This window comes from Anas acuta, chromosome 8 (assembly GCF_963932015.1).
Source record: "Anas acuta chromosome 8, bAnaAcu1.1, whole genome shotgun sequence".
Lineage (NCBI taxonomy): Eukaryota > Metazoa > Chordata > Aves > Anseriformes > Anatidae > Anas > Anas acuta.
The window spans coordinates 16,492,518-16,519,389 of record NC_088986.1 but is presented as its reverse complement, the minus strand read 5'-3'; the positions used below and the strand labels follow the sequence as shown (position 1 = coordinate 16,519,389).

Below are 26,872 nucleotides of genomic sequence, written 5' to 3'. Positions count from 1 at the left end.
TTTAGTTCTAATTCACACAAGAGTTTCTCTCCTGGCCCAGAACATGAGAACTGCATTGAAAATGGAAGAGCAGAGCATCCATTTTTTCCACACCTTCCTGAAGCAGACATGCCTACTATGCACATTGATACAGATAGCTGGAAGCAAACTCCTGAGCTTTGCATTAAATGCAACATCTCATTTAGGAAATAAAAGAACAGTTCATAGAATTGTAATGCAAAAAAAATTTAATTTTTTTAAAAAAAGCATTCGCGATACGGAAGGGCACAATACAAAGTTCTCAAACAACACAACACAAACAACTTGAAAAGCCTTTTTTCGATTGGAAGCGATTGTTTAATACAAAGACTAGATGCCAGTACCGCTTATTGTGTAAAGCTTATGACAATGGATTCAGATTGATTCCCTGAAAACCTCCTCTCTTTGAAGAAATACTGAATATTAAGGTCACGGCTGAAATAAATGCAAGAAATTAAGGGCTGTATTTGTCTCTGTCCTCACTTCTAAACATTGGGATTGGGCTTAATGGTAGAAAACAGATAATAAAGGCACACTGTGGATTGAAAGCAAGGCTAGAGATTCTAGCCTTTAACCTTTCTGGCTTTTCTCTGGGTGTCTTGTAAACAAACATACAGTGAAAAAATCCAACCCTCTTAAAGTGGTGCACATTGAAAAAGATGTCTGAATGAAAAAATGTAAACTACTTAAATTATAAAACATTGTATACTTATGCATTTTTTTTCTTCTACCATTTCCTTAAAGGATTTGAGATTACACATTAGAGAAATGAAGTACCTTTCAAAGTTTGGTGTTATTTCAGTCTGGCAGAACTATCATAAAATGCATACTTAAGATCATTGCTCACCTATCAGTTGTGTTGATTGTGGCAAAGGGCAGATTCACTGCTAAAAAAATGAAGTTATTGGCCAAAACCATGTGTACAGTTTCCTTGCTTATTCAACTTTTTCAATACAACTTGCCAATTTCAAAAACCTTTAAAGAAAATACTTGCCTATTTAAAAAAAAAAAATACTAAGCCGCAAGTCTCAGGTGTCAAATTATGGCATGAAGCATTCCCCAGTGTTAATTTATCAAGTTCTAACAGATCTATTGCAATTATTAACAAAGCTCCAGCCACAGGGGTGCAAATCAGCATACTCCAGTTTAATCGATCACATCTACCACGACTGGCTCCATTTGTGAACCACGTCAATTCCCGTGAACTATTACACAACTCAGATTTAGATGGAAATGGAGCCTGGGAGAGCTACATATGGTTGCTATGAAAGACTATTCCAACTGTACTGATCTGCACATAAAAACAACTAATCAGCTTACACTATTTCTAGAACTACATAAAACATAATAATTACATATTTTGGTTCCCTGAGAAGAACAGTGCTCTAACTACAGCGGTCTTTGGAATGCCATCAGTACAGTGAATAAAGAGGTACCTCTTGCACTGCTACTGCAGAGACATCTCCTAGTTCCATGTTGATCAGACTCACTTTTGGTATTTTCCTTCAAAATAAACCTTACTCTCCATAGAAGTGTCACTGAAATGGAAGCAAGAGATGACTAGAAACAGTCTAATACTAAAATTGGCTTATCTGTGATTATTTGTTATTGCAAACTGGAATGTATAGTTAGCCCACTTGATGACAATGAAGTCTTTAAGAACACAATTTACCACATTTATTTTACTATAATTAGGATTGTTTTTGAAAACTTTAATATACTACAAGAAGTTTTCAAACCTGTGTTTTTTTGGAAAGCATGCTCTTTTTTTTTTTTCTCCAGGGGCAGAACTTCTTAAGTGAGCATAATAAATGTCTACAGAGTTAAGTCTTCAAGTACAATAAAACAGCGCACAGCAGAAAAATTAATAAAGTCAGGAACCATTTTATTTCCATCCAGCTTTGCAAGTATTAAGGATGGCATGAGAACTTATTTCACCACTGTTAATTATGAAATTATTCCATCCCTTGAAGAGACAAAGTTTATAATGCTTTCCTGGTTTTCCCTCCCAGGTACTTATGAACTGTGTGACTATTTGGTTTGTTTTAACTTTGTTTTTCAGTTCCTATCTAACACATACCTCTTTCTTCCTCTCCTCAGCCACCAAAATACCATAACTGGGCATGGAGAAGCACTGAGGCAGTCAGTAAGTGAGAGGTTATAAAAAACATTAAATAGCAACACACATTACACTGACACCTGGGATGCTCACAACACACAGAAGACAGCTTTATACCTTATCGTGTTCTGTTTGCCATCATTATCTACGAAAATCAGTACTGTAAAATTTGACTAGTACACGTGCACAACAGTTATTCCAGATTCTTCTGGTTCCTCCCAATTTCTAGGCAACATTTTGTACTTACTATATAAGACAAAAATACTGAAACTGATTTCAGATATTATTGCCCAGCTGGTTTTACTAGCAAGACATAAATGGCATCTTCCACAATTATAAAATTAATGCTTAGTACTTGTCAAAAATCTTCAAAAATTAAGGTATCTTGAAAAATGATTTTCAGTATATCCCATGCAACTGAACTGCTCAAATAGCTTAAATTCTCAATTTAAGATATTCTAAGTTAGTGAAGAGTTCACATTTAAAAACTAATTCCAGACAGTTTTTAGGCCTCATATGGCAGGAGATGAAACTGTTTAAAATTGTCACTACCAACAGAAATAAATTCCCCATAAGAAAAAAAAAAAGTATATACACACACTCACTATAACCAGGCAATCAACTCTTCCATTCCAGTACTATCATAAACATTTAACTAAGTTATTTCAAATAGTAGAATCAAACTGGCAATTCATATTTCAGACTTTCCACATATATGATTACCTGTTAAAGGCTGTATTTTTTTGTTCAAGTCCAAACAAATTTTTCTTTTCCAATACAATCAACTCTGTTCAATGCATTTATGTTTAAGACTAATCTGTAAACTGCTATTCTCTCCATCTATACAGATCTTTAGAGAGTATTAAGTGAAAAGGCTTACAGGATGCACTGACGTAGAGTTTCATTTCAAGCTTAGCACTTATCTGAGCATGTCTGCAAACGCTCTCTTACACGAGGTGGAAGCGTTTTTAACAACCTTTCTTCTACGATTAGACTATTCCGTTTTAGGAACTGACATTCTTCTAGCTCAGCGGGAAGTGATTCAAGATAGTTTCCAACGAGCTCTAATTGAACAAGATTCAGTAGCTGACCCACGCAAGGGGACAAATTCATCAGACTGTTATTTCCCAGAAGAAGAAATTGCAGCTTTTTGCACTGAAATAATCCATCAGGCAGCATTTCAATCTAGAAAAAGGAAAAAAGAAAAATAACCTATGTTAAAATATGTTAACTTGCACTTAAGCTGCAAGTTTTCACATTTCCCGACTTCATTTTAGAGTAAGAAAGCTCTTAGTTCATGGAGGTACATGGAAAGGATAACTAATGCTTTTATCATTAGATGAGAAAGTGCTTGAGAACGCTACAACGTTTTATATACACTTTTTTGTTAAGGAAATGCTTAGTTACTGGCAGAAGTCAAGGCAGAAGCATGGCATGGGTGAGCATATGCATGTGTGCACACGAAGAATTGTGTACAAACATGTGCATGTGCAGGTGATAGGGGAGATAAATAGACCACCATCTCCTAAGAACAATTTAACGAAGACAAAGCACAGATTCTGTGGAGGCACATTAGCAGCTCCAGTGTTGTGAAACCTGTACAAGCAGCACAGTGGTAATTAATCCTGGTCCACACTATTAACATATAAAAACAACCTTACAAGTGAAAGCAATTTGAAACCTGAACAGAAGTCCTCAGGTCATAAACCCTACAATAACAAGCCTCTCAGTTTAGCACTGCTGCTGAGGTTACCAGCTATTTCCCTCCTCCCAGTCAGACAGCTGCGCTGCTCATGAGCTAGCTGCTGATTCACTAAAGCTTTCACTTTGGCCACTTCGGGTAAAAATTTAACACAGATTATTGCCATTAATATACTACATAGGATAGACAGGCACAGGGAAATGGAAGTTACATTTTAGCACCCATCCCAGCCTATGCTATCTGTGATTATGGAACGGAGCCCTGAAGACACTTTAGGACCAAGATAGCACTTAGTATCAAACAAGCTTTCATGATACTGAAGTTCTAGCAAATAAACAAGTACCACCTTCTCTCAGCTCCACCTTGTTTACTTCAATCATGAGCACTACAAAAACATTTTGAATCAGTACTGCTCCAGACGGAACAGGAGGTTAAAGTCAATATTTGATTTTCTTTTTTTAAGTAGTAATTCAAAGTTCTACTTACATGGTTTTTTGTCAAAGCCAAGTACTGCAGATTGGTCAGATAACTGATTTCTTCAGGTATAGAGGTTAGCTTATTATAGCTCAGATCCAAATATTGCAACTTTTTGCAAAGAAATAGCTGCAATGGAACATTTTTAATATTATTGTAATTTAGATACAGTTGTTCCAGGTTTGATAACGCACCAATCTGCACTGGAACATATGAAATGCTGTTGTGCCACAGTTTTAAGCAAGAAAGGTTCTTAAGATGCTGAAAACTAATTATTTCTTCCACTGTTCTGAGATTATTTTCTTTTAAGTCAATTTCATGCAAATTGTTTAGGGTAAAAATGGAATGGGGTATGCGCTCTAGATCACAGCAGATTAATTCCAAGGTTCTCAGGTTTACCAGCTTCTTCAAGTTATTTAGCACTATCAATTTATTTCCCTCGTTGTTGATAGACAAGTGTTGCAAAGAAGGCAGAAGATCTGTAACCACTTGAGGTATACGGGAAAGGTTGGTTTTTAAGTGAATTGATCTCAGATTTTTTAGTCCCTGAAAGCTTTCATTGTAAATGGAGTTGTGATGATCTAGCACAAAATATCCCGTTAAGCACAATTCTTTAAGGTTTTTCAGATGAAAGACCCAAAAGGGAATTCTTCCCATCTCACTCGATTTCAGACGCAATGTTTTCAGATTTTCTTCTAAAAAGCTCACTGCTGGATAATCCATAGTTAGTGATGAATGATAAACATTGAGTTCTTTGAGATTGACTAGCTGGGTCACAGCTGAAGGAAGTTTGGCTTCGGGAATAAGTTCCAAGCTTAGGACTTCTATTTCTGTCAGTTCAAATACACTGTCTGGAAGACCGTTTAACATAAAAAGGTTAAGTTCAATATTGTCCTGGGCATTTCTTACTAGTTTATTTTTCAGTTTTTCCACTGACCATTCATTGTTCAGATTAATCTGTTTCAGTTTGTTTTCACTCAAATCAGACAGGAATATTGAGAATCGTTGGGAATAAAGAGGATCATACTGATCTGCCAAGTGGAGAATAAATGCAAAGTCATTCTTTACATCAGGTATATCGCTGTAGTTACTTTTCTCTCTCAGCTTCTCAAAAGAATATTGCTTAAGTGAACTTCTTAACATCCACCACAAACTGTACGTACAAGTTAAGCCATAGAAGATCACTAAAACAACATAAAACGAAGCCAGAACTTTAAAGATTTCTGCTAGTGAATAAACACACTGGTACCTTTTGTAGCCTGTAAAGGCTTGAACATTAACTACACAATCTATTTCAAGTGTAATGAAAGATAAATAATAGGGAACATAAATTATTATTATTACAAACACAATGACTTTGACTATGATCTGTTTCATATACACTTTATATATGACATCCTTCTCTTCAACGTGTACTCTGAATTTCTTCACTTTTTCAAATATAGCTTTAGCTTGTTCCCCTTCTTTTTTGTCAAGAACACTTGAGGAATTTTCTCTTCCAGTTGTTTCCAAGCCAGGCTGCGTATATGGCAGGGACTGTCTGCTAGCCCCTATATCTACTGAACTCCCAGGTGATGAAATCACTGCTTTGGATTTGGATATTGGCAACTTCCTCACAGACTGCTCGGCAACTGTTTCTGAGAGGGCACGCGTTGTCCATGGAGAATCAAAACACTTCTGAAGAATTGCTACGAAATGCTCAAGCCTGGAACTTGTACTAGGATAGTAAAGCCAGAAATTACTGCAAGCTGCAAAAATAAAGGTATGCAGAAGCACTAGGTATGGAAAAAATTTGGCAAACCAATGAAGCTCTCTCTCATAACATACTGCGTCAATATAGGAATACTGCTGCCGATGGAGATCATTCTGGATTTTAAGCGGGATGATTATCTGTGCTGTAGAGCTAGCAGACATGTTAAGGTTGGTTTTAACTAAATCCCAAGGCACGGCACAATGATTGTCAAATTCTAGCTTGCAAGGAAGACAACACAACACTCTGGTTTGAGTAAGCTGGAGAGCCCCAGCAAGCACAGCAACTAGCAGCATTATCATGGTGAGGTAATACCAGAAGACATCCCACCATGGTTTTAGTATGTGGTAGGATGACTGGGCATCTGCTAAGTATTTGAGTTCTGTTAGCGTGATCATGACTTTCACCTGTGAGAGAACAGCAGCTGGTAGAGGAAAAAAGAAAAGACATCCTTAGAGAATGGTTAAAAACAATTTATTTCACCATTAAACACTTGAAGCTTATCACTGTTTTCATTATTTGTAGATCTAATATGAAATATTGGCCTAGTATTCAAAGTACAGCAAAAGGATTCAAGAATTCCTGGTACTTAACACCATAGCCATGATTTCATTTTATTTTTTATTTTATATTAAAATAGCATCAGAAATTAGGAGAAATGCTTTTTTGCATTTGGGTACTAGTCAAGTAAGAACAGGCAGGTACGAGTTGAGTGCCTGAGATATTACTAGCAGTCCTTGACCTCTATCCTAAGTTTATGTAACTAAAGTTATTTCTCTTTTATTAAGAATGCCAAAAATCAGAGCAGTACGGTAACAGGACTGCTCTTGTAATTTAGAATTTTCTACTGAATTAAATCATTCCACCCAATTCGTAAAGAATAAAGAGTGAACAAAATTTCTTGAAAGAACAGTTCTGCATTACATATACTTACATATAATTCCCCTTCTCCTACCAAGAGATTTGAAAATGTAGCTTTTCTAACATTTTTATTGTGCATTATTGTCATTCTCATGCACACACATGTATGTAACTGTCAAATTTAACCCCTAGCAGCATACATTTGATTAATACTTACTTTATTAAAGAGAATGAAATATACAGCACCTCTCAGTCAGGAGGTCTACACCTTTTAAAATTCCTTGGACATGCCATCTTTACATTTGTCTTCATTCTGCATGGAAAAATATTGAATATACTTACTTGGGTGAAGCCATTAAAATACAGAGCAAATATTCAGCTTTCAGCACAACTACTGCCTTACTGCAGACATCAGGAGCTGTTAAGCTCTGCACTGTTACAGCTACACAAAATGGAACAGAGCACACTTGGACATGAACATCTTGAGCGTAAAGTCAAAGTTTTACAGCATCATATCAACACAAGAAAAAAGAGCAAACAGCCTACAGCTAACTATTTCACTGGAAAGTATTTTTTTTTCAGCCAAACAGCTCTGTGAAAATAAAATACGCAACATACATTACTCTGAGAAATAGTTCAGTCAGTTTTGATACACCAAAGTTTGGCAGAAAGGTAGGTTTCTCAAAAATTGAGGGCCATATTTTACTTAAAACGAATTATCCACTGTCAAAAGCAATACCACAGACACTACCAGTTTTGAGGCAAACTTACTACAAAATTTTGTTAAGCACTACAGATAACAAGGACTGATGATGTTCTGTATTTTTCCTGATGTACTCTTACTGCACTTTTAATTTCCAACACAAGTGACAAGCTGCTATAAAAATACAAATAGCATGACTGAGGCAGAACCCTATTCTTATCCTACATTCACGTTTGAAGAGAGAGGAATGGCCAAAATTAAATTAGCATTTCTTCATTTGACAAGGCCGCTTTTAACAAAATGCAGAAACTTACCAGGCCTGCTCAAGGTAAAGCAGCTGAAGAAGGACAGGATGGTTGTAATATGCTCCTGGAGAGAAAAAAGGTTTCATCAGATCATGAAACATTTGGTTCTCCACAACTGAGTAATTCAACAGCACTTCAGTAGTCTTTCCACAGCAGTGTTTTAAAAATCTAACATTTAATAAGCCAAAGTTCTAGTTAGAATCCTTTAAGATACCATCCCTGTGAAATATTTACTGGGTCACTAACCAAGCATTGCTTTCCCTGAAGTAGAGATGGAGTAACAGCCCTTGTCATTGTCACCTAAGTGCTAAAAGCCATTTAAGCACAAATGGTTTTGCATTTACATAAGAAGTTGCTACTCCTGCAGCTGAGGTGTTATAACCACAGCTGAGAAATAGCAATTTCTTCATTCACTGCAGCTCAACTTGCTAAAACAGATCTGTAAGTATCTCTAAAATCAGCTCTTTTGGAATAATTCGTTGGCGCTTGGACATAAATTCACAGGTGTAAAAACACAGAAAGGTACTAAACACATCAAATTAAGTCTCTCATTTCACTAAAAGTATCTGGATACTGTCTCTACTCAAGCCATAAGTGCTTGATTTGAACAAAGTTCAAAAAAAAAAAAAAAACAATTTTTTTTTTTTCCCCATTTCTAACCTAGAATTAAAACAGAACTTTATAATAAAAAGAAGTATTTAGGACCCCTGTTAAAGTTGTAAAGAACACACCAAGAGATTAATATGTTGAAGGTGAAACAGAAGTGCAAAAACCATAAGTAGTATATATTTAACAAAGAAAATTTGAAAAGTTAAGGTGATAGCAGAATTGGCTGAGAGTTTGGAATAATGTTAAAAATCATTTGCAGAAGGATGGAAGTATGTTTTTCCTGACAAACGCATGGACCTTGTCAAGGGCACGGGCGCATACTAACATTTTAAGAAATTGCTTTTATAACTAAGCACCCAGAGAAAGCTACAAGTAATACAACTTATTAATGCATGTGTATTTTGATACATGGAAGAAAACTCTCCTGGTAACAGACTTGTCTTGGGGAATAATCAAGGCACAGAATTCAGAGTATGAAAAAATATTAACTTATACTACAACAATTAACACTGGTTGGTTTTGTTATTTTAGCTTTGTATTTAAATTACAAAGAAAACCAGAAAAACTGAACTTAAGTCAATTCTGCTAAAAACATACTGTCTGTATTTGGGTATATGCATAACCTAGTACATCATCTTCAAGCAATGCTTTAATGCTCAAAGTGGTTTGTGCTTATGTAGTCAGAGAACTCAGAGTGAGACTGACCCATGTAATTCCGTCAGGTCTGCTTCCTACAAAAATGCTTTCTTTGTCATCTCTCTGCCTCACACTAGAAAATTTTTAGTCCCTATCGCATATCCTAGAAAAGAAAAGTTCCTACTGGGGTTTTAGAACAGTTTCTAGCAGAAAGTGAGTGTCACAGTATTAAGTGCTTAGATACTTAAACTCCGGTTATCCTAATGACCACTTTTGAAACCGCCTGATGAAACGTGTATTTATTACAATTCCATGTATGCAAAATAAACTCCCCTATTGGAGAAATACACAGTATATACAAGTATAATATAAACATGTGAATTATTAATGATAATTTTGCTCAAGACAGTTTTCTTTCAGATCTTATCTGTATGCCAAGACTGACTAATCAAATGGAAAGAAGCTGAAGTGTAATGGGCTTGATGACTCTCATCTCCAGCTGCTTTCAACCCATATCAGAGCCATAAAAGCTTTTCAAAGTGGCCTAATTCAATTGGCACTCTTTCTCAGAAGATGAGAGAAAGAAATTTAGCTCCAAGCTAAGTGATGACTTCAGGAGTTACCCCAGGCTGGAACCATGTCTCAGGCCAGAAAAATAAAATAGTAACATTCACTACTAACTAGGCAATTTTTAATTACTTACAACTTCAATAGAAACAAATCCAGCATATTAATAAGAGGCTATCATTCTGAAAAAATATTACCTATTACCACTATAAACTCTCTCTTCCCCCAAAAGGTTGCTTAATATTGCATTACTCCACCCCTTGGTCAATGCTTATATAACTGTAGGCACACTTGGTTGGGGTGGCTCTGACACTTGACACTTGTCCCCAGATGATGATGGGCTACAAAAGCCAATACCTGACAGGAGGTTTTGTTTTACACAACTCAAAAAATAACCTTAAGTATTGAACAGGTGTTTCTGACACTTAATCAAAATATATTTTATACAACTAAAGCATACTTTGACAGGTATCCCAGTGACACTGGAATAGATAAATAAATAAATCCTCATGAATATTACAAAAGGAAAAGGCGGCACAAACCTTGCTCATTCACCCCCAACATGTCTTTTCTGGTTAGAACTTCCCCATCTATAGGCATGCCACCATCTCCTTTTTTAAGTATCCCAAAACAACAAAAAGCCCAGGTACTGCAAGTGTTCTAGGGCAGCTCAGAATTCATGAAGAACGCGACTGCTGCACAGCCTCAGCAGACGCCTTCACACACCTACTGCTTTTTGTTTCAGCTTTCTACTGAGAAGTGATAGAATACTCAATCCAATCCATTTGATATATGGTCTTCCAAAACCTGTACTTTGGCCACTTGCATGCACAGAGATGTAGTTTTAGGATCTTTTAGATGGGGACTGTATTTTTGCATCTGCGTTCCACTGAATGCCAAACATGCAAACAAGATTAGAGAAAGCTTCTTTCTAGCTCCTTCTGAAGAAGGTCACAAGTGATGATTAAACTTAAGTGATTATCCTTCTGTATTCAAAATAAGCCTCAAGACACTCCCAAACTCTACAATAAATGTTGCTCAAGCACTGGATGTTCAAGACTACAGTAACAATAGTGTTACAAGTTTTACAAACTTTCAAACCATTGAATACCTGAAGACCTTTCAAACAGTCTAGGATCTTAACCACAAGTAGGCAACCTCAACTCTCTGCATACAGACCAGCTAGTCCTTAAGCACTGCTGTACTCAGGACAGTACTGCTGAACATAAAATGTGGACCAGTAATTGCAAAGTCTTCCACTGTTTAAGGTAGTCCTTTCTCTCTAGAGAAGGCTACTTATATCAAGCTATTTAGACATTCATTTCTGGGAAGTCAAACATGTTTTTAGTACAAAAATTTAGTAAATTAGGCTATGCTTACACTTTCACTTTACATGGGTTGCCCTCCTTCCCTGCTACTGCTTCAAAGTTAACTGCCTAGCACACAAGCTGATAAAAGAAAAAAAAACCCTTGCAAAATTAAACTACTATCTAACACTGCCACTACCAAAACTTCCGTAAGCTGAGAAACTAGATTAGCATGTAACTTGGCAAGGATATAATAAGTAGTTTCCCCAAGTACCCAATAGCTTGAACATTCCTAGGCTCAACACAGAAGGCCTTTGAGCAGGTGAAAAAGGGTGTCTTGAAGGCAGCTTCACCTAAACACAGAATATCAGTGTTGATTTTTATTACTTCCTTTCTCTGCTATGCTTAATTCAAGGGAAATACTTTATCTTGCCACCTAATCTAAATTAGAAGTAAGCTTTATTCCAAATTGACTTGCTTTACAAGCAAAAGCCTTATTCTTGAAATCTGACTGAGCAGGATTACCTACATGACATTATACGTTTCCAAGCTATGCTGCAGCACTCCTGAAAACACCAATCTTCCTCAAACCATAGGTAGCTAACTTCTCCTTAAATGCCATCAATATGCAAGGATTTAATCTGTTCCGTGTTTAAGAAAGTCCAGTAAAGAATTAGTCTGTGGTATTAAAACAGGCCCCTGGTCAAACACTCACTAGGAGGTGGATCACCTCCCAAAAGTCTGGTCGCACAGCCAGTTCCCGTTACCTGCCTGTAGCCACATGACAATGGATTGCATCAGTGAGGTCTGCCCAAGTGCATGGGGTTACTTGGGCTTAATTCTCAATACTGGATGGGTGGGAGAAACCAAGTTAAATATTTTGAGGGTTAAACTTTCTAATGAAGTCATATTACAAGTCATCAAGATACATACATTTAGGGAAAAACAGTACTTTTAGTGTCATACTAAGTTAGCTTGGAGAACAATTCTAAATACATGCTTCAGCTTTACTAAAAGCACTTCTCCAGCCCTCTCCTCAAGATGTTGCCTTCTAGCCAAACCAGAAGGTCACAACCTATGCTCCTAGAAAGGACTGTACTGCTGAGAAACATTTATGCATGCAAGCTAAAAATAAAAATAAACTACCCAGTTTAAGTCCAAGTTTAAGGCTAGACAGACAGTAGTTGAGAGCTTACAGAAAAATCACTGCAAAACAGAAGAGGCAAGTAGGCACAAAGCTACATTTCTGGATGGGCACGTTTGAGCTGAACAGCAACCTGATGGTAAAGAACATGCAAGGAAATTGAGACGTAGACCTGCTTTGTCTGTCTTGCAAGTCACTGCATCATGACTGACCTCTCTGAAAGTAAGCTTTCTACATTCTGGGCAGTGATCCTCACAGGGATGCTTTCTTACCACGCAGGGTGCTTTCTGAGATCCCTACCAACCCACGCAAAATCTGGACTCTGCATCAATTCTGATTTACTTTTCTAGTGAGTAGTAGTTTGTATAGCTTAAATATATACATATATATAAATACATATATATAATATATAGGTTATATATATATATATATATATATATTTAAGTGAGCATAACAAAGTGTAGCACTGCTGACTGGAAGAGAAGGGCATTGGGGAGCCTAGGACCACCCAACAAAGAACGAGTCCCAAATATTTGTTGTGCAGCACCATGCAGTCTAGTCACATTCATTCATTTTCAACACAAAGAGGTCAGTATCCACAGTGAAGCACTGTCTTCCAGCAGCTTCTTTTTCGGCCTGTAACATTTTCAAGTAAACAAAATTTTCAGTATTAAGAAAAACATAGCAGATCTCTTGCTAGCAAGAATCCATGCCCTTCTCCTATTTCTGAAGACATACACACTTTTAAGAACCCAAAGAAGTCTATTCTTTTAAGCTTGGCATTAGCCCATAATGACGTACACAACAGAAAAGTCAGTTCACATTAGTCTCAAAAAGGGGACGCAGATACATAAGCAGGATCAGCACCCAAACTGTACACAAGACTCATTTAAATATAAATTTGAAGCCAAGAATGTTCAAAGAATGTATGAAAGATCCCTTTGTAGACAAGCTACCTTTTTGTGAATTGGTAATGGATTTGTGGAATAGGATTGACAGCACTGAGGTACCAGATTGTGTTAACCACATCTATGTACTCTCATTATCAACATCACCCTAGAACAGCTCATGCTGTCACCCAAGCATCCAATCATGAACTTCACATAAACTTTAATAAGTCCACTTAAAAAAAACAAACAAACGAAAAACAAACAAACAAACAAAAATCCTCTAAACTATGGCAGTCAACATTGTAGATGTGGAAGCAAGAATTAAATGGAGCTTGCCAGTCCAGCTGGGTGCATTTCTTTGATAAAGTAAATGTTTTTCTAAACAAGCCAAACGTAAGAGATTGAATTGAAACAGGCAAAGAACTACCTATTTTTCTGTGACTTGAGCCATGTGTTGGAAGCAACCAGAAGAGGGGAAAAATCCTGCCTGGACTGATCTTTGGTAGGAAAGATACACACCACCAAGGATGCAGCCCTAGGAGCAGGAAAGGCTGTCCTACATTAGTACCAAAGAAAACACTTCCACCATAGAAGGGTAACATCCCTGTACAAACCTCATTTGCATTATGAAAGATCATTAGCATCTCATTTAGGAAAAAAATACAAAAAAACACAATCAGGACTGCAAGACTAAGAACGCTCAGAGGACTGGTGGTTCTTAAGCAAGTAGATTACAGGAAGCTGTCTTTCTAGTATAGAAGAGATGAGTGAGAAATTACTGGGGGTGAAGAGGCGAGAACAGAACAGCCTGGGAAACACATCTGCCTTCTCAGGACAGATGCACACAGCCCGTCTGTGCTCAGTTAATGCTTATTCCAACCAGCGTGGGAGGAGACCACTCTCTCCAGGGATGACTGCAGGCATGTCAAGCAGTCAGACATTCCAGCCCAAGCGTGCCATGGAAGGTACCAGGGAAGCAGCACAGATTACGCTCTCAAGTGGTGCCTAAAAAGAGGTAAGAATGGGCCTCCTTTGCTGTCCCCTCAAGTCCCAGCTTTGAAATCAGTACTGCAATGCTGAAGACAGAAATTCTTTGCCAATACTACAAGCAGTCCGTGATTCTGAGTTCCAAAGAAACATCTGAGCAAGTCTGAAGCAGTAAGTACAAAAAGTCTCCTTGGCTCTTCACCCATGCCTTTGGTGTAATCTTGCTTAGGGAAGAAATCTCAACATGTCTAGACTGGGACCAGTATCTGTGGCATGCTGTACCTTTTATAACTTTCTCAGAAACCATCTTATAGAACAGTACACCAAGTCTTTCATCCCAATACTGACATGGCTAGCACACTCAGACATCTCCCAACTGCATGGAACTAGATTTTCAAGCTCACTTTTAATGCCTTTTTATTCTTGTATCCACATCCCCGAGTCTTCCTCATGCTGAGAAATATGAATACATAACTGTAAAACAATGGTATCAGCAGGATCCCTCCAGCATACTAAAGGAAGTCTCAATAGTATCTACTTAATTCTGCATACCAAGATAAGTGCTACAATAGAAAATTAATTCTTATCCTCTTAGTTTCCAGAAATCAGACAGATACTCACCATGTCCATTCATTGTGCTGCTATGCTCAGGACATCAGAAAGCAAAGCATACCAAGATAACACTAGAGAATAGTAATTACTTAAATGCTACAAGGTTCCTCTACCAGCAGATTCTTTAATTATAATATAGTTTATTATCTTCAGTCTTCAAGAGCAGTAGAAGTACAAGAGAGGCCAGCTGCATAAAAAAGTTAAGAATACTTAACAAAAGACCATCCTCCCCTGGGAAAAGGCAGGGAATTATGCGTACGTGCCCTTCCATTTTCAGTGTACTTTCCAATAAACTGACTCTTGAAAAAAACTATAAATGGCTAGAAAACCTAGTAATATCCAAGATGTTCCCAGTGAGTGTACAGAAATCAAGTCTAAGTAAAGAAGTATTCTGAGAAAGAGGAGCCATAGAGTATGTACATACACCTGAGCTAGCTCTGAATTAGTTTTCCAACCAGCACCAGCAGTGCTGCTGTCACAGCACAACAGAGTGGACTACAAATCCTGGTTAAGCATTGGGCCAGTTTTGCAATCCACAAGGATATTGTGGTGCTACGGCTAGGCAGCACAGCAGCATACATGCTGCTGTAAATCAGCACCGTGGGTACTGATGCATTCACTAAGCACGGTCATGTTCTGATTTGGTACTTTTGGATAAAGGGCCTAGGAGGAATTCAGCAGAACTGAGAGCTGAGATCAAGAACGAAGTGGCCAACGTGCTACATATGATGGGAAATCTTGCCTGTTTTGCTGAGAGCAGAGTATTGAAATTCAATGTATTTAAGTAATTATTTTATGTTGGGAAAGCTTTTAGTTAGGGAAACTGATGATTTTTCAATAGTTATAGACTGCCAAGACCAAACATGTCCTATCAGGATAACAGATGTTAAAAAAACAGAAGCATCAAGTTAACAAATGAAAAATAAATACAGTCTGCCTGTGCAAGATAATTATTACCACACTTAAACATAAATACGAGACTTAAGAACAAATTTATAAAATGGTGTTTTAGTTTAAAGTTTTCCTGATACTGCATAAGTTTCAAAAAGAATTTAATTGCATCTAGGAAAACATAATTATCAGGGCAGTCATACAGAAATGCATCTGATTTCACTCCGTTACTTGACATTGGAAAGTTGATTCACATTTTCAGCATGGCTAGTATCTCTTCTTAGAAGAAAAAGCATTTCTTCTTGTTTAATTGGAAAGACAGTTACTGCCAAAAGCCAGATGACAAGCTGAAACACTCGATTCTAGATATTCCATCTAAATACCTATAAAAATTAACAAGAACAGATAAATATCCAACATACATCTGATTCAAACTCAGCTACTCTTTGTACTCGAATTCTCCCCAAACCCATCTTGCTAACATTTTATAGAACCTCCACAACTCAAAGTTAAAATTAAAAAAAAAAAAAAAAAAAAAAAAAACAACTTGTGAAGCTCTAATAAAAAACTCCCCTGAAATGGAAGCGGAATAGGTTTTACTAACCATCCAGCAGGGTGCATGCTGACTGCACAATCCCCTCAATCTCCTAAGCATCTTTTCCATCGCTATATTTCTCTGTATTATCTATTCAACCAAGCAGCCTTTTTTCTTTAATGAAATTAAAGGACTGAAGGACAAGTTTGAAGGACAAGTTTCCACGTTGCATGTCCTATGCAATACTACATTTTCTGAGAACATGTTTGCATGCGATCACTAGAGCTAAAAGCACTATTGCAGTTACCTACCAGAAGCATCTCCTAGAACAATGCTCTTTCAGAACAAGGTACAAGTGATCAGTATTGAGCACTACAGTAAATCTGCAGTAATCCTGCTTTGATACCTTGACAGACAGTTAGCTTAGTACTTAAACTTTCTCTTTATACTTCTGTCAAGTTGAAGCGTGCTGCACAACAGTCCTCCACCACACCAAATCCCCTTTATGAGCAGGCTGTCTGAGCAAACCTAACAACTGGCAAGTTTGCTGTTGTTTTTTGTTTTTGTTTTTTTTTTTTCCTCCTTCCAGGCAGCATTACTACAAGAACAAATGCCACTTTTCAGTATGAAGCCAAGTGTAGTAACTTCAAAAACAAAAGTCAAGGTTTTGCCACTGCTTGAGTCAATTAAGAGCTTTGAAGTGAAAAACAAAACAAAACAAAAAAACCTCCACAAACCTCCACCCCCCAGTTTATACGAAACCGAGTTAACAGCTCCAAGCAAAGCCAACGTTACTGAACTCCTGTTTGAAAATGCACTTGAACTGAGCCAGGATGTGCCCGGAGTCAACTAGACGATGTTTTGGTGCTTTCCTGACTTTGAGCCAGTGTCATTGTAAAATTAGTATTTAAACAGCGTTAATGTTTAATAAAAGACATTTACTTAGAAAACAAGTGCCTTTACTTGCAAGGACACTGGCTGAGTAATAATCACTTTCACACTTCCATTTGTTGTGGGTGGAAAGCAATAGATTATCACCCCTGTTAATAATGTAAACAGCCCAGAAACAGGCAGTTTCTGTTGAAGGTTTTCAAGCACCTCCCTTCAAGTATTTCGGATTACACTAGAACTGCATATCAAGATTTTGCCTTCATTCACAAGAAAGAATTTTAAGGATAAATACATTAACAACAGAATCTAAGCTTGCAGTTCTCAAATTCCAGCTCAGTAGACATCTACGTCTGCATGCAGGAAAATTTAACCTACCATAAAATATCTAGATAAATATCTGAAAGCCTCAACTACTCACAAAATACCAATGTTTTCCCCAGCAAACTATAGCAGTAAAGTCTGGGAAATCATGGGTTATATTTCCTAGGTTTTTAAGTGAGAGCATTAAAATTGATGTCACTAATTATTGTTAAATGAACTACATGACCATAGCTTTGTAGTTGTGGCTTTTGTTTAATATGGAAGACAAATTTCAGTTTTATGCAGTAACAACTAAAGTATCTCCCAAGCAAGCAAATAGTGTTTGCAACACAACAACCCAAAACAACTCCTAAGCCCACTAACAATTAGCAACAACAAAAATAGATTGCTTTGCTAACATTTTTTATTGATATCACTGGATTCCTTATTGAAGAGATCAAAAAGGCCAGTTTCCTACACTGAAAGTCCACAATTTATTTATGAGAAACTGCATTCCAGCTTACAATACTAGAATACAATGAAAAGTTGAACACTTCTCATGGAAGTGCACTCACATCATCTAATTCAGACGTGTTACTTTGACACAGAATGGCACCAGTAGGAATTAAATGGAAGACACTCCGTTAGGTGTTCTCTCCGCAATTCCTTTCTGATTGTTGGAAGACCATAGAACCCTCTCTGGTGTACACTGGAGGAGAGCATGCCTGTGTCATGCACCAAACTGCATTTGCAATGGCTTCCTTGATAGCTGTACTGTCTACCTTTCTTGCAAAGTACTACACCAATAGAAATTAGTCTTCTCATACCAATTAACTGGGGAAACTATTCATGTGTATTCTAAAGTTTTAGTTCAACACAGAACACAATTTGATTTCAACAAGTTCAAACCTGAATCCAGAACCAGCACACAGCATGCTAGCATCTCTTGGTGAAAAGCAACAACAAATCCAAGCATAACTATGATGAAATGAAGTCTGCATACCAAGCCTGCTACAACTCTAACTGGGACATAGACACTGTATATGTGTATATATATATATATATATATATAGGGAGAGAGAGCACACAAATATGCAATTTAGTTATCAATAAGTTAAGACCACATGATTCATAACAACCTGACATTAATGAGACTGAACATCCACATGGTAACAGGGGTGTGAATATAAAGCTACATTTATCAGCTACAACAAAGCTGAGTTACGAGCTCCTAGTACGTGGCTCTGAACTCACTCCATACAGAACACAAACCTTTGTCAGATAGGACTTGCCATAGCTTGTCACCAGTTAAGAAGAATCAAGCAAATGTTTCATTAGTTAATTAGCAAATTAAGAATAGATTCCTCTGTTCCTAAAGTAACATAGCCTATCCCACTCAAACATTAACATTCCAGCATATTTAAAGATTCAAATATTAATTCCACTTTACATTCCCTCTCCTTTTACGTAGCTACCCTAGTGATCTAACCAATTATCTCCATAATCATAGCACAGGCTTCTAACTTCTTAAAAAGAAAAAAAGACTGCAAGAGCAACTGGCAGAATAATGCTATTTGCAAGACAACAGCTGAACAGCTGTTATGAGGATGCCTACAGGAAGGACAAATACAGCCCACAGGTTAGAGGAGGAAATAAAGGCAGCAGTGTGAAACAGGCAGCTGAGACCAGTACAAACCATGCTGTATCCCCCTTAGTCACATGAAATATCCGTTTCTAATCACAGCAGAGTAAAGCTTTATGGCTTTAGCAGCCTGTAGTAATATTACTAGAGCTACAGCCTCCTTCACTACCTCTAGTGTGGCAGGCAGGGCAAGTGCAAAAGCAACTTAAAGAAACCCAAGACTTTCTTCCTCCCTCCTCTCATTCAAGAAATCAATTATAAGAATGCTTCTTTGGCAGTGATATACTGCTCTGCGAGGCTCATTTTATAATGCTGAATTACAGATAGATGCCTCTTTAGTATTACTGCTCTGTCTAAAATTTATTCAACATGCTGTCACCAACTTCAAAGAGCACTTGTACAGGTACCTTGTGAGAAACAACAGGAAATTAATTTTACTTTTGTCCCCATGATAATACTATCTTCCTTAAAAAAAAAAAAAAAAGAAAAAAAGAAAAAAAATAATAAATAGTGGTCAGACCAACAACTTTTTTTCTCTCAAGAACATAAGAGAACAAACATGCAAATTTCAATGAATTACGTGAAACCTACTGAAATTGAAATGGTTACTACGTAAAATACAGGCTAGCATGAAACTCTGCGATAAGCACTGTTACCTAGCTACAACAGGATGTTTTAAAAACACTAGGTAAAACCCTTAAGAGAACTTGCAGCCTATCCTAACTCCTGGTTCTACACTGCAGCCCTTCTCCCTCCCGCTCTCTCTCCTACCACATCCCTCGCTGTGGTCAGCACCGCAGCTGCTGAAGAAAAGTCCTACTTGGGAGAACTCTTCCATTCCTCCCAGGGCCTGCTGAGCGAAGAAAATGCATACAATTTACGGAGACAATACATAATAAATTATATGAGTGATATATTGTAATGTTACATTACTTAAGCCTTGTGAGCTCTGTCCCTTCCCCCCAAAAAAAACTTTATGAGCGCAGACAAAACAGATAAGCAATCCTTTGACCAGTCGCCCTCCCTGCTAAGCAGGTACAGAGAGGAGACTTGTGAGACACGGGGAAGGGAGCGATGCCTTATCTTATCGCTTCAGCTAGCAGGCAGGGGAAGCCAGGAGTCAGCAGAACACGCCGCTGAAACGCCTGAAAACGCAAGTGAGCACGGAGCTCCCGGCTCGCTGCAGCATTACCCAGGGCTGCTGCTTGACAGGACCGCACCAGGTGCTAAGGCGAGCACAGCGAGCGAAGCAGCACGGTTAACGGCAGCCTCCACGTAGACCCGAGCCCCGGGGAAGCCCGGTTCGGTGCTTTACCCCCCAGGCCCCGCAGCACGGGCTGACCGCCCCCCGGACACGCCGCCACCGGGCGCCAGGAGGGTTCCCCGGTGTCCGGGCGGAGCAGCCGGGCCGGGCGGCAGCGCGGAGGCCGCGGCCAGGGCCCAGCGGAGCCCGGGGCGGGGCAGGGCAGGGGCAGGTGCCGCCGCCACACCTGGCCCTGGAGGCGGGCGCGCAGCGGTACCGGCACCGGGCGCGGCGCCTCCCCCCGGCCCCACCCGCACGGCGCCAGCCCCAGCCCCAGCCCCATTCCCCTGGGGCGAGCGGGAGGGCGCGGGGCCGCTCCCCGCAGGCCGTGGCGATGCGGCACCTGCCGGCGGCGGCTGCCCCGCGCTTACCTGGCCGCGCCGCCGAGCCTCGCCTCGCCTGGTCTCTCCTCTCCCCGAGCCGAGCCGCCCCGAGCCGTGCCCACCGCCAGCGCCCGTCAGCCCGCAGCGCAGCGCAGCGCGAGGCACCGGCTGCAACCGGCGCTCCTCGGCTCCGGACCCGCCCCGCCGCGCGTCACCGCCCGCGCCGCCCAATGGGGCTTGCGGCCGGCGGGCCCGCTGACAGGCCGCGGGGCGGCGGTGGCCCGGGCGGACAAAGGCGGCGCCGCGCACCTGCGGCCCGGCCCGGCCTGAGGGCGGCCCGGCAGGCACCGGGCGGGAGGCTCGGCCGAGGGAAGGGCCCAGCCCCGGAGACCTCCCCGGGGCCCTGTGGGCGCACCCAGGCTCGTCCGGCACCGGTCCCGTCAGCGGGTCGGGTGCGCGCGGTGCCCGTCCTCCTGCTGAGCGGCACAGCCCAGCGCCGCGATGCTGCGGGGCCAGACCCTACCGCGGCCGGTCAGGTCCAGCCCAAAGCAGGTAACGTTGTACAGAACTCCACAAGTATACACGCTTAAAAAAACAACCCACGCACCATAAGTTTTTTGACTTTCCTGCCTCACTTCCTCTTTCTCCAGCTGACAGTGCTATTCCCACCCTCAGCCCTGTCTGAAAAGCTGCTTCTGCAGGGCTAAATGCGAGAAAGCCTGCAAAAAGGGGCTGATTTCTACCCATATTCCTCTCAATACCTCAGCAAATGGGGTGTTTCTGCCTCTTCTTAGTCACACGCACAAACATCTCGATCTGCTCAAGAAATTTTCCTGCAATATTTTCATTCTTAGCCACCCCACTGCAAAAAATCTATTCAGAAACATATTTACAACATAATTATACTCCTTACATTCATTCTGCTACAATAATGTTTGTTAATTGTCTAGTCACCAGCTAGGAAAAAGGATCTATTTTCAAAATACTGCTTTTCCCCCATAAAATACCAAAACCCTTTTCCTCACAGGTATACGACCCCCCCTTCGTTTAAGCAGCACAGACTCTAGATTTTGTGGAAATAACTTACAAATTGTATGGAGCATACAATTATCTATTATTATTCAACTTAAGGAAACTATTAAAATACAACATATTTCTGTGCAAAACAAGTTTTGGAACACAAACATTGCCGTTGAGCCAAAACTGAAACTACTTAGAAATAAAAGTGAAACTGGTGTTTTAACCCAAACGTACAGACCTGCTAATGCAAATATGTATGTTGTAAAAAAAGCACACATTTGTTTTTCCAGTTTGCAGCCATATTGGTAGCTTAGTAGAGAATGTGTTTGTTTTGCATTTGTTTCAGGCTGATTGGTGTTACTTATGATGATACAATTTGATGAATAGTAATTTAATGTCAGAGGTGACAGTAGCGAGACATTTTCTGCAATTTCTTCTCTAAGAAGCATTCTTAAAGTTTGGTAAGCATTAGCTAGGCCAGCAGTCTTCCTAAGAGACCCTTCTGTTTCTTGACCTGCCACCTTCATACCCTTCATGTATCTTGACTTCCACCATCAAGATAAATCATCTGCTCTGCTAGCATTTGCCTGATTAATGATTTCATCCATTTTCCCTTCTTGGAACTGTTTACCCTTTCTGTAAGCAAACTAAATAAAAGTATATCTTATTCTATAATTTTTATTTCTACTTACTTAAAATGAAATGTCTGTCTCTATGATCTGCCACGCTTTTCTTTTTTTGTCAGCAATAGGCTAGGAAGACAAATTAATATTTCATTAAATTATAAAACCAGGAACACTTTGTTGTGCTAAAAATAAAAGGAAAATATTAAGTCAGAACACAGAACCTAATGGCTATAAGGCTCATAATTGCTTGAGTAACAGACTGAAACCTAACTTTCTAGGTTTGGTTTTTATTTACTCCACTGCTGAGTGGCTCCTGGGGATCCACAAGGGGAGCACTCCTCTCACTGATCACTCTCCACAAATCTCCCAGTGATGGGAGGCAATATTCTGTTACCCACCTACTCAAAAACAACACTGTTTTTAGCTATGCAGCTCCTGACTGTAAATCCAGCAGATCAAGTTCATCTTCAGAGTTATTTTAGTGCTATTACATTAGGATTAATTTCTTCCAGTCTTTTTCAAGCAGCACTATCCAGAAAACATTCTTCAAGTTCTAACACCCTTTCTAGTTTTTCGTCACAGACATTTTTAAGATACTGAAAAACAACAGCTTGACAATCCAAGAAAAGTTGAGTTTCATTTCACACATCATGCCATCCCTTCATCTTTTTTAACTTGATATTTAGATGTTACAAAACCAGCTTTGAATCTCAAAAGAATTAACAGTTTCAAATGCTATGCTCAGTGTGACTAAGGGGTGTCTTGAGCATGTACTTCAGTCCCTCCACATGCACAACTCTGGGAAATATGATGCAGTATGAAAGGGAAAGCTACATGGCAGCGTCCTGTATACTTAAGAGGGTAATATTTGGAGTTGAAATATCACTTTAAAATATCTCTAAATAAATATTCTTTCTCAAATCAGACAGGTGATTTTATACTTGACTTTTAACCCTCCAGCACTGCTTGGATTTGCAGGAGCAAAAGCATCGTGATTGACAATTGCTCTGGAAGCAGTTATCTGAAACTGGGCCAGTCCTTTTGAATAGAGCACTCTGTGATGACTTGCCTTGTGATCACCAAGTGGACTCCTGACCATCTGTTTTTCAAGATCCCATCTTTTCATATGAAAGGCTACAGCTTCAAAGTTAGCTGAAGCATGAACCAACACATCATAACCCTTCAACCTCTAAAATGTCATACAAACATTTGTTTTCTTGAAGGGAATAAATACATTTAAGCTCCATAGATCTAAAGATAATTTCATATCAGTCCTTGGCACATCCCAATTGTTACCATGCTTACTGTTTCTGGCATTGCTAAAGCTTTGTCTCCTGCTGATAATTTATAAATCACATATTACACAGGCTCCAGATCACTGATCTCCTGGAGCAATACTGTGACTTGCAGCTTGTAAATAAGGCATTCACCGCAGGGGTGGGTATTTTAGAACAACACTTCCCTCTGCTGGATCTGTGGGCAGCGACAGCTGTCCCTGCGCTGGAGGGATCTGCCCAAATCCTGTGCCACTAGCTTAGGCAGGATCCCTGCTCCTTCCAGACAGCTTTGGACAGTAAGGCACTAATAAGGGTATTCTTAATTTATCAAATAAATATGATAACAGTTTAATCCAGCGTCAGCTGATCAGGAATATAAATTTAATTTCTGTTCAACACAGAACTATCTCAAAGCTGTAGATATTACTAAAATCAGGAGTCCTAGGGCCTGTCATTTTTTATTCACACTAAAACCCAGACACATTGGATCTTGAGCTGCAATAGTTTATAGAATAAAGAGAGACCAGATAAACTCTGATAATACAAAAACATTTAAGCATAAGAGAACTGGAATAGAAGATGTACCCTTGGCTGGATGTACTTCAGTGAAACAGCATTAGGATCTTAGGGCATCCCAAGAAAGACACCATACAGAGGACATCCTGCAAAATACAGGGTATTTGAGAAGAAAGCTTGTTCTTCTTCATTCCCTGTTATGTGCTGCTACCTTTTCATCTGTGAGGAAGTGAGCACAGACAAAGCAACAGCAGCGTGTTAACATAATTTTTTGTCCTGTTAGAAAGCCAGCAGCATAAAAAACAGAAACATGTAACATACAGGGCTGTTAGCATGAACCCTGCTTGGCAGACAATGCCTACATATGGATCCATTGTCTGCAAAGACTTTCTTATGCAGCCAGTGCTGATTTTAATTGACAAATTAAGGAGTTTTCATTCTTAAGTGACAAAGGGAGCCTCAGGCCAGATAAAACTAAGTGAAAATACCTTTTACTCAGACAAACAGACATTCTTTTGTAGAGTGTATGTATATACAGCACTACAAGAAAAGGTTAACTTTTTTCAGAGAGAAATATTGGCCACAGTTTTTATGACTCTGATAGAAACCGAGAAAGAGTGGTACACTGAATTTTAATTGGGTGCTATACTTCCTATCTGGCCATCTGTTCAAAACTGCTAGTAATAACCAGAGTATGACATTTTATGGTAGTTTTTGATGGAAACTACCATATTCAGACACAGCCTGAGTTTGAATCTTACTATTACAGGAACAGTGTCCACAACTGAGGGAGGAGGGAGAGTCAGAAAGAGGGGAGAAAGACGATTGTGGAGACAACTGACTAAAGTTGTGCTTCATTCATGTTCTCCGTGGACAGGAACTGGTCCCAGTGCAATAGTACACGTGCTCCTAACTCACTTGTACAAGCACAACTTAAACTCATAACTAAGCATTCTGCTGCACAAAGATTCCATTCACATACTCTGCCGAATGAAGGATTTTGGTGGATGTCAAAACATAGGAAGATGATGAATAAATGAAACATGGAGGAAGGGGAGTAGACAATACAGATATAATCCTAAAACAATATTCCCAGTCAGAGAAATTTACTTTGAAACAGGAAGCAGAGAAGTTCCCCAGAAAATATCGTCAAAAGATTGGATCAAAGTAGTACTCAGTGTTAAAACGTAGAAGAGGTAACAGTGCTTAAGGCTGAGGTTAAATGGAATAAACGTTCACAAGAAGGCAGGAAACAGGTGATTATACAGTAATTCCTGATTTGTGTTCAGAACAAAGCCTGTACTAAGCATACTGAAGGTCTAGTTAGAAAAGATTGGATAAGAAATATTTTTCATTAAATAAATGTTTTCAAAGAGCGTGGAGAGGAAACAAAAGGCTTGAATAAGGAAGAAACCATAATGCTGGAACCCAGGTGAAATCCTAAGTAACAGCAAGAAGTAAAGGAAATAAAAAAATGTACAGCATAATGTAGTACAGACAATGCTTTTCTAAGCAGGATGTTCTCCAGTCATCACTTATGTTTTAAATGCTGAAGAATAAGGATTGCTTTCTGCTTCTCTTCAACAGTATTGCATTCTTGTCTCCTGCTATCTTATTCTTACTGACTAATCGTGACGTCTTTTCTGATGATTTTCAAGAAAACATATATGAGATGGACTCCTAGTAAACAGAGCAACTAATGATGAGTACTTGCCCCCTAATTGCTTTCAACACAAAGTAAACATTTATTAGCTCTACAAACCCTATAGGCATAAACAGTTCACACATGACACAATACTGCATTACTAATCATTGATGAGTGCCTACTAGATAGTTACTAACAAAATTTAAGTTTTTTTTTTTTTTTTTTTTTTTTTTTTTTTTTTTCCCAGTGCTTAGGGATTCCCCTGCCATTCACTTCTGTTGTTTATAAATGCTTTGACTCTACTGTACATTGCAACTACAAGTCAATAAAAATACAATTACGATTCTAGCTCTTGAAACTCTACATCACTTACTTTTCTGCAGAAAACACAGGAAATTCTTATGTAGACTCAGATTTCTCACAAGCATACTAGATCTTACCTTCTTTTACGCTATGCTAGTTTTTGTATTTCACTTTCCTTGTACAGAGATGAAAGAATTTTACACTGAGTAACTATTTCATTAATGTCAGTTTCTGTTTGCTCAGCCCTCTTGCGAAGTCTTGTGTTTCTAGTTAATCCAGAACTTGTCTGGAGACAGCTTTATGCTTACTGTAGAAGTTCACAGACTAGAAATTGGAAGTTCTCCAGTAGGAAACTACTTGTTGTGCTGTTTTACGAAATCACTGTTGCTTTAATGGTTAGGCTGCAGACATGCAGCTCTGATTTCAGTTGAGACAACTCAAGACGGTCACCTCCTTCAACTAACTTCCTGCTGCTGCTGGTAGTCCCCGACTATTTTTTCACCAAAAGTTACTTTCAGAACTGCAGTTTTGTTTATGTGTGATGTCACTCCCCAATTTGGTTTGACCAAAACTGATCTGATCAATTAAAGAAACAATTTGGGATCAACCAATATAACATTTTTCCCATTTAACTTGCTCTTACAATAGAGAAGGACTTGCTCTGCACTCTGCAGCCTCAGATCCTCAGAGATCTTGGATCAAATGACCAAAACCAATATCTTTGTCTTTCAGCACACTTTCATTCTGGGCCTTTATTTCTCGGTCATTTCAGTGTGGTTTGGTCAGTGATTTATCTGAAAAATATATTCCCAATGCCCCTACAGAAAGTGAAAACATCAGTTCTGTGCTATTTGCAGCCCCTGACAACAAAAATGCCACAGACTTACTTTCTGGTAGATGATCAGATCCTACATCT

At 39.1% G+C, this 26,872-nt stretch overlaps 2 protein-coding genes across 5 annotated transcripts in view; one reads left to right on the top strand and one right to left on the bottom strand.

Annotated features, from left to right (window-relative positions):
* Positions 1 to 204: 204 nt before the first annotated feature.
* On the bottom strand, positions 205 to 26,872 carry LRRC8B (leucine rich repeat containing 8 VRAC subunit B). Of its 3 annotated transcripts, none has more exons than XM_068690453.1 (5): positions 26,844 to 26,872; positions 7,942 to 7,996; positions 7,142 to 7,237; positions 4,326 to 6,487; positions 205 to 3,322 (listed from the first exon to the last, which is right to left on the bottom strand). In XM_068690453.1, exons 4-5 carry the CDS (start codon positions 6,459 to 6,461, stop codon positions 3,050 to 3,052), a joined length of 2,409 nt encoding a protein of 802 aa, XP_068546554.1. In that variant the 5' UTR covers positions 6,462 to 6,487; positions 7,142 to 7,237; positions 7,942 to 7,996; positions 26,844 to 26,872; the 3' UTR covers positions 205 to 3,049. The 3 variants fall into 3 exon arrangements, with proteins under 3 accessions (XP_068546554.1, XP_068546552.1, XP_068546553.1); XM_068690451.1 differs by lacking the exon at positions 26,844 to 26,872 and adding an exon at positions 20,618 to 20,772; XM_068690452.1 differs by lacking the exon at positions 26,844 to 26,872 and adding an exon at positions 20,136 to 20,298.
* Positions 20,862 to 26,872, top strand: part of KYAT3 (kynurenine aminotransferase 3) — a 34,948-nt gene continuing 28,937 nt past the window's right edge. Inside the window, exon 1 of one of the 2 annotated variants that reach the window (XM_068690460.1) lies at positions 20,862 to 21,121. In XM_068690460.1, the coding sequence (XP_068546561.1) occupies positions 21,071 to 21,121 (51 nt within the window). In that variant the 5' untranslated portion in view covers positions 20,862 to 21,070. The remainder of the gene's footprint in view (positions 21,122 to 26,872) is intronic. The other variant, XM_068690456.1, reaches the window with a different exon arrangement.

Coding starts and splice junctions, on each gene's coding strand:
- LRRC8B (XM_068690453.1), bottom strand. CDS start 6,461: ATGATCACGCTAACAGAACTCAAATACTTAGCAGATGCCCAGTCATCC. Junction 3,323..4,325: donor TGGCTTTGACAAAAAACCAT/GTAAGTAGAACT, acceptor TCCTTTTTCTAG/ATTGAAATGCTGCCTGATGG.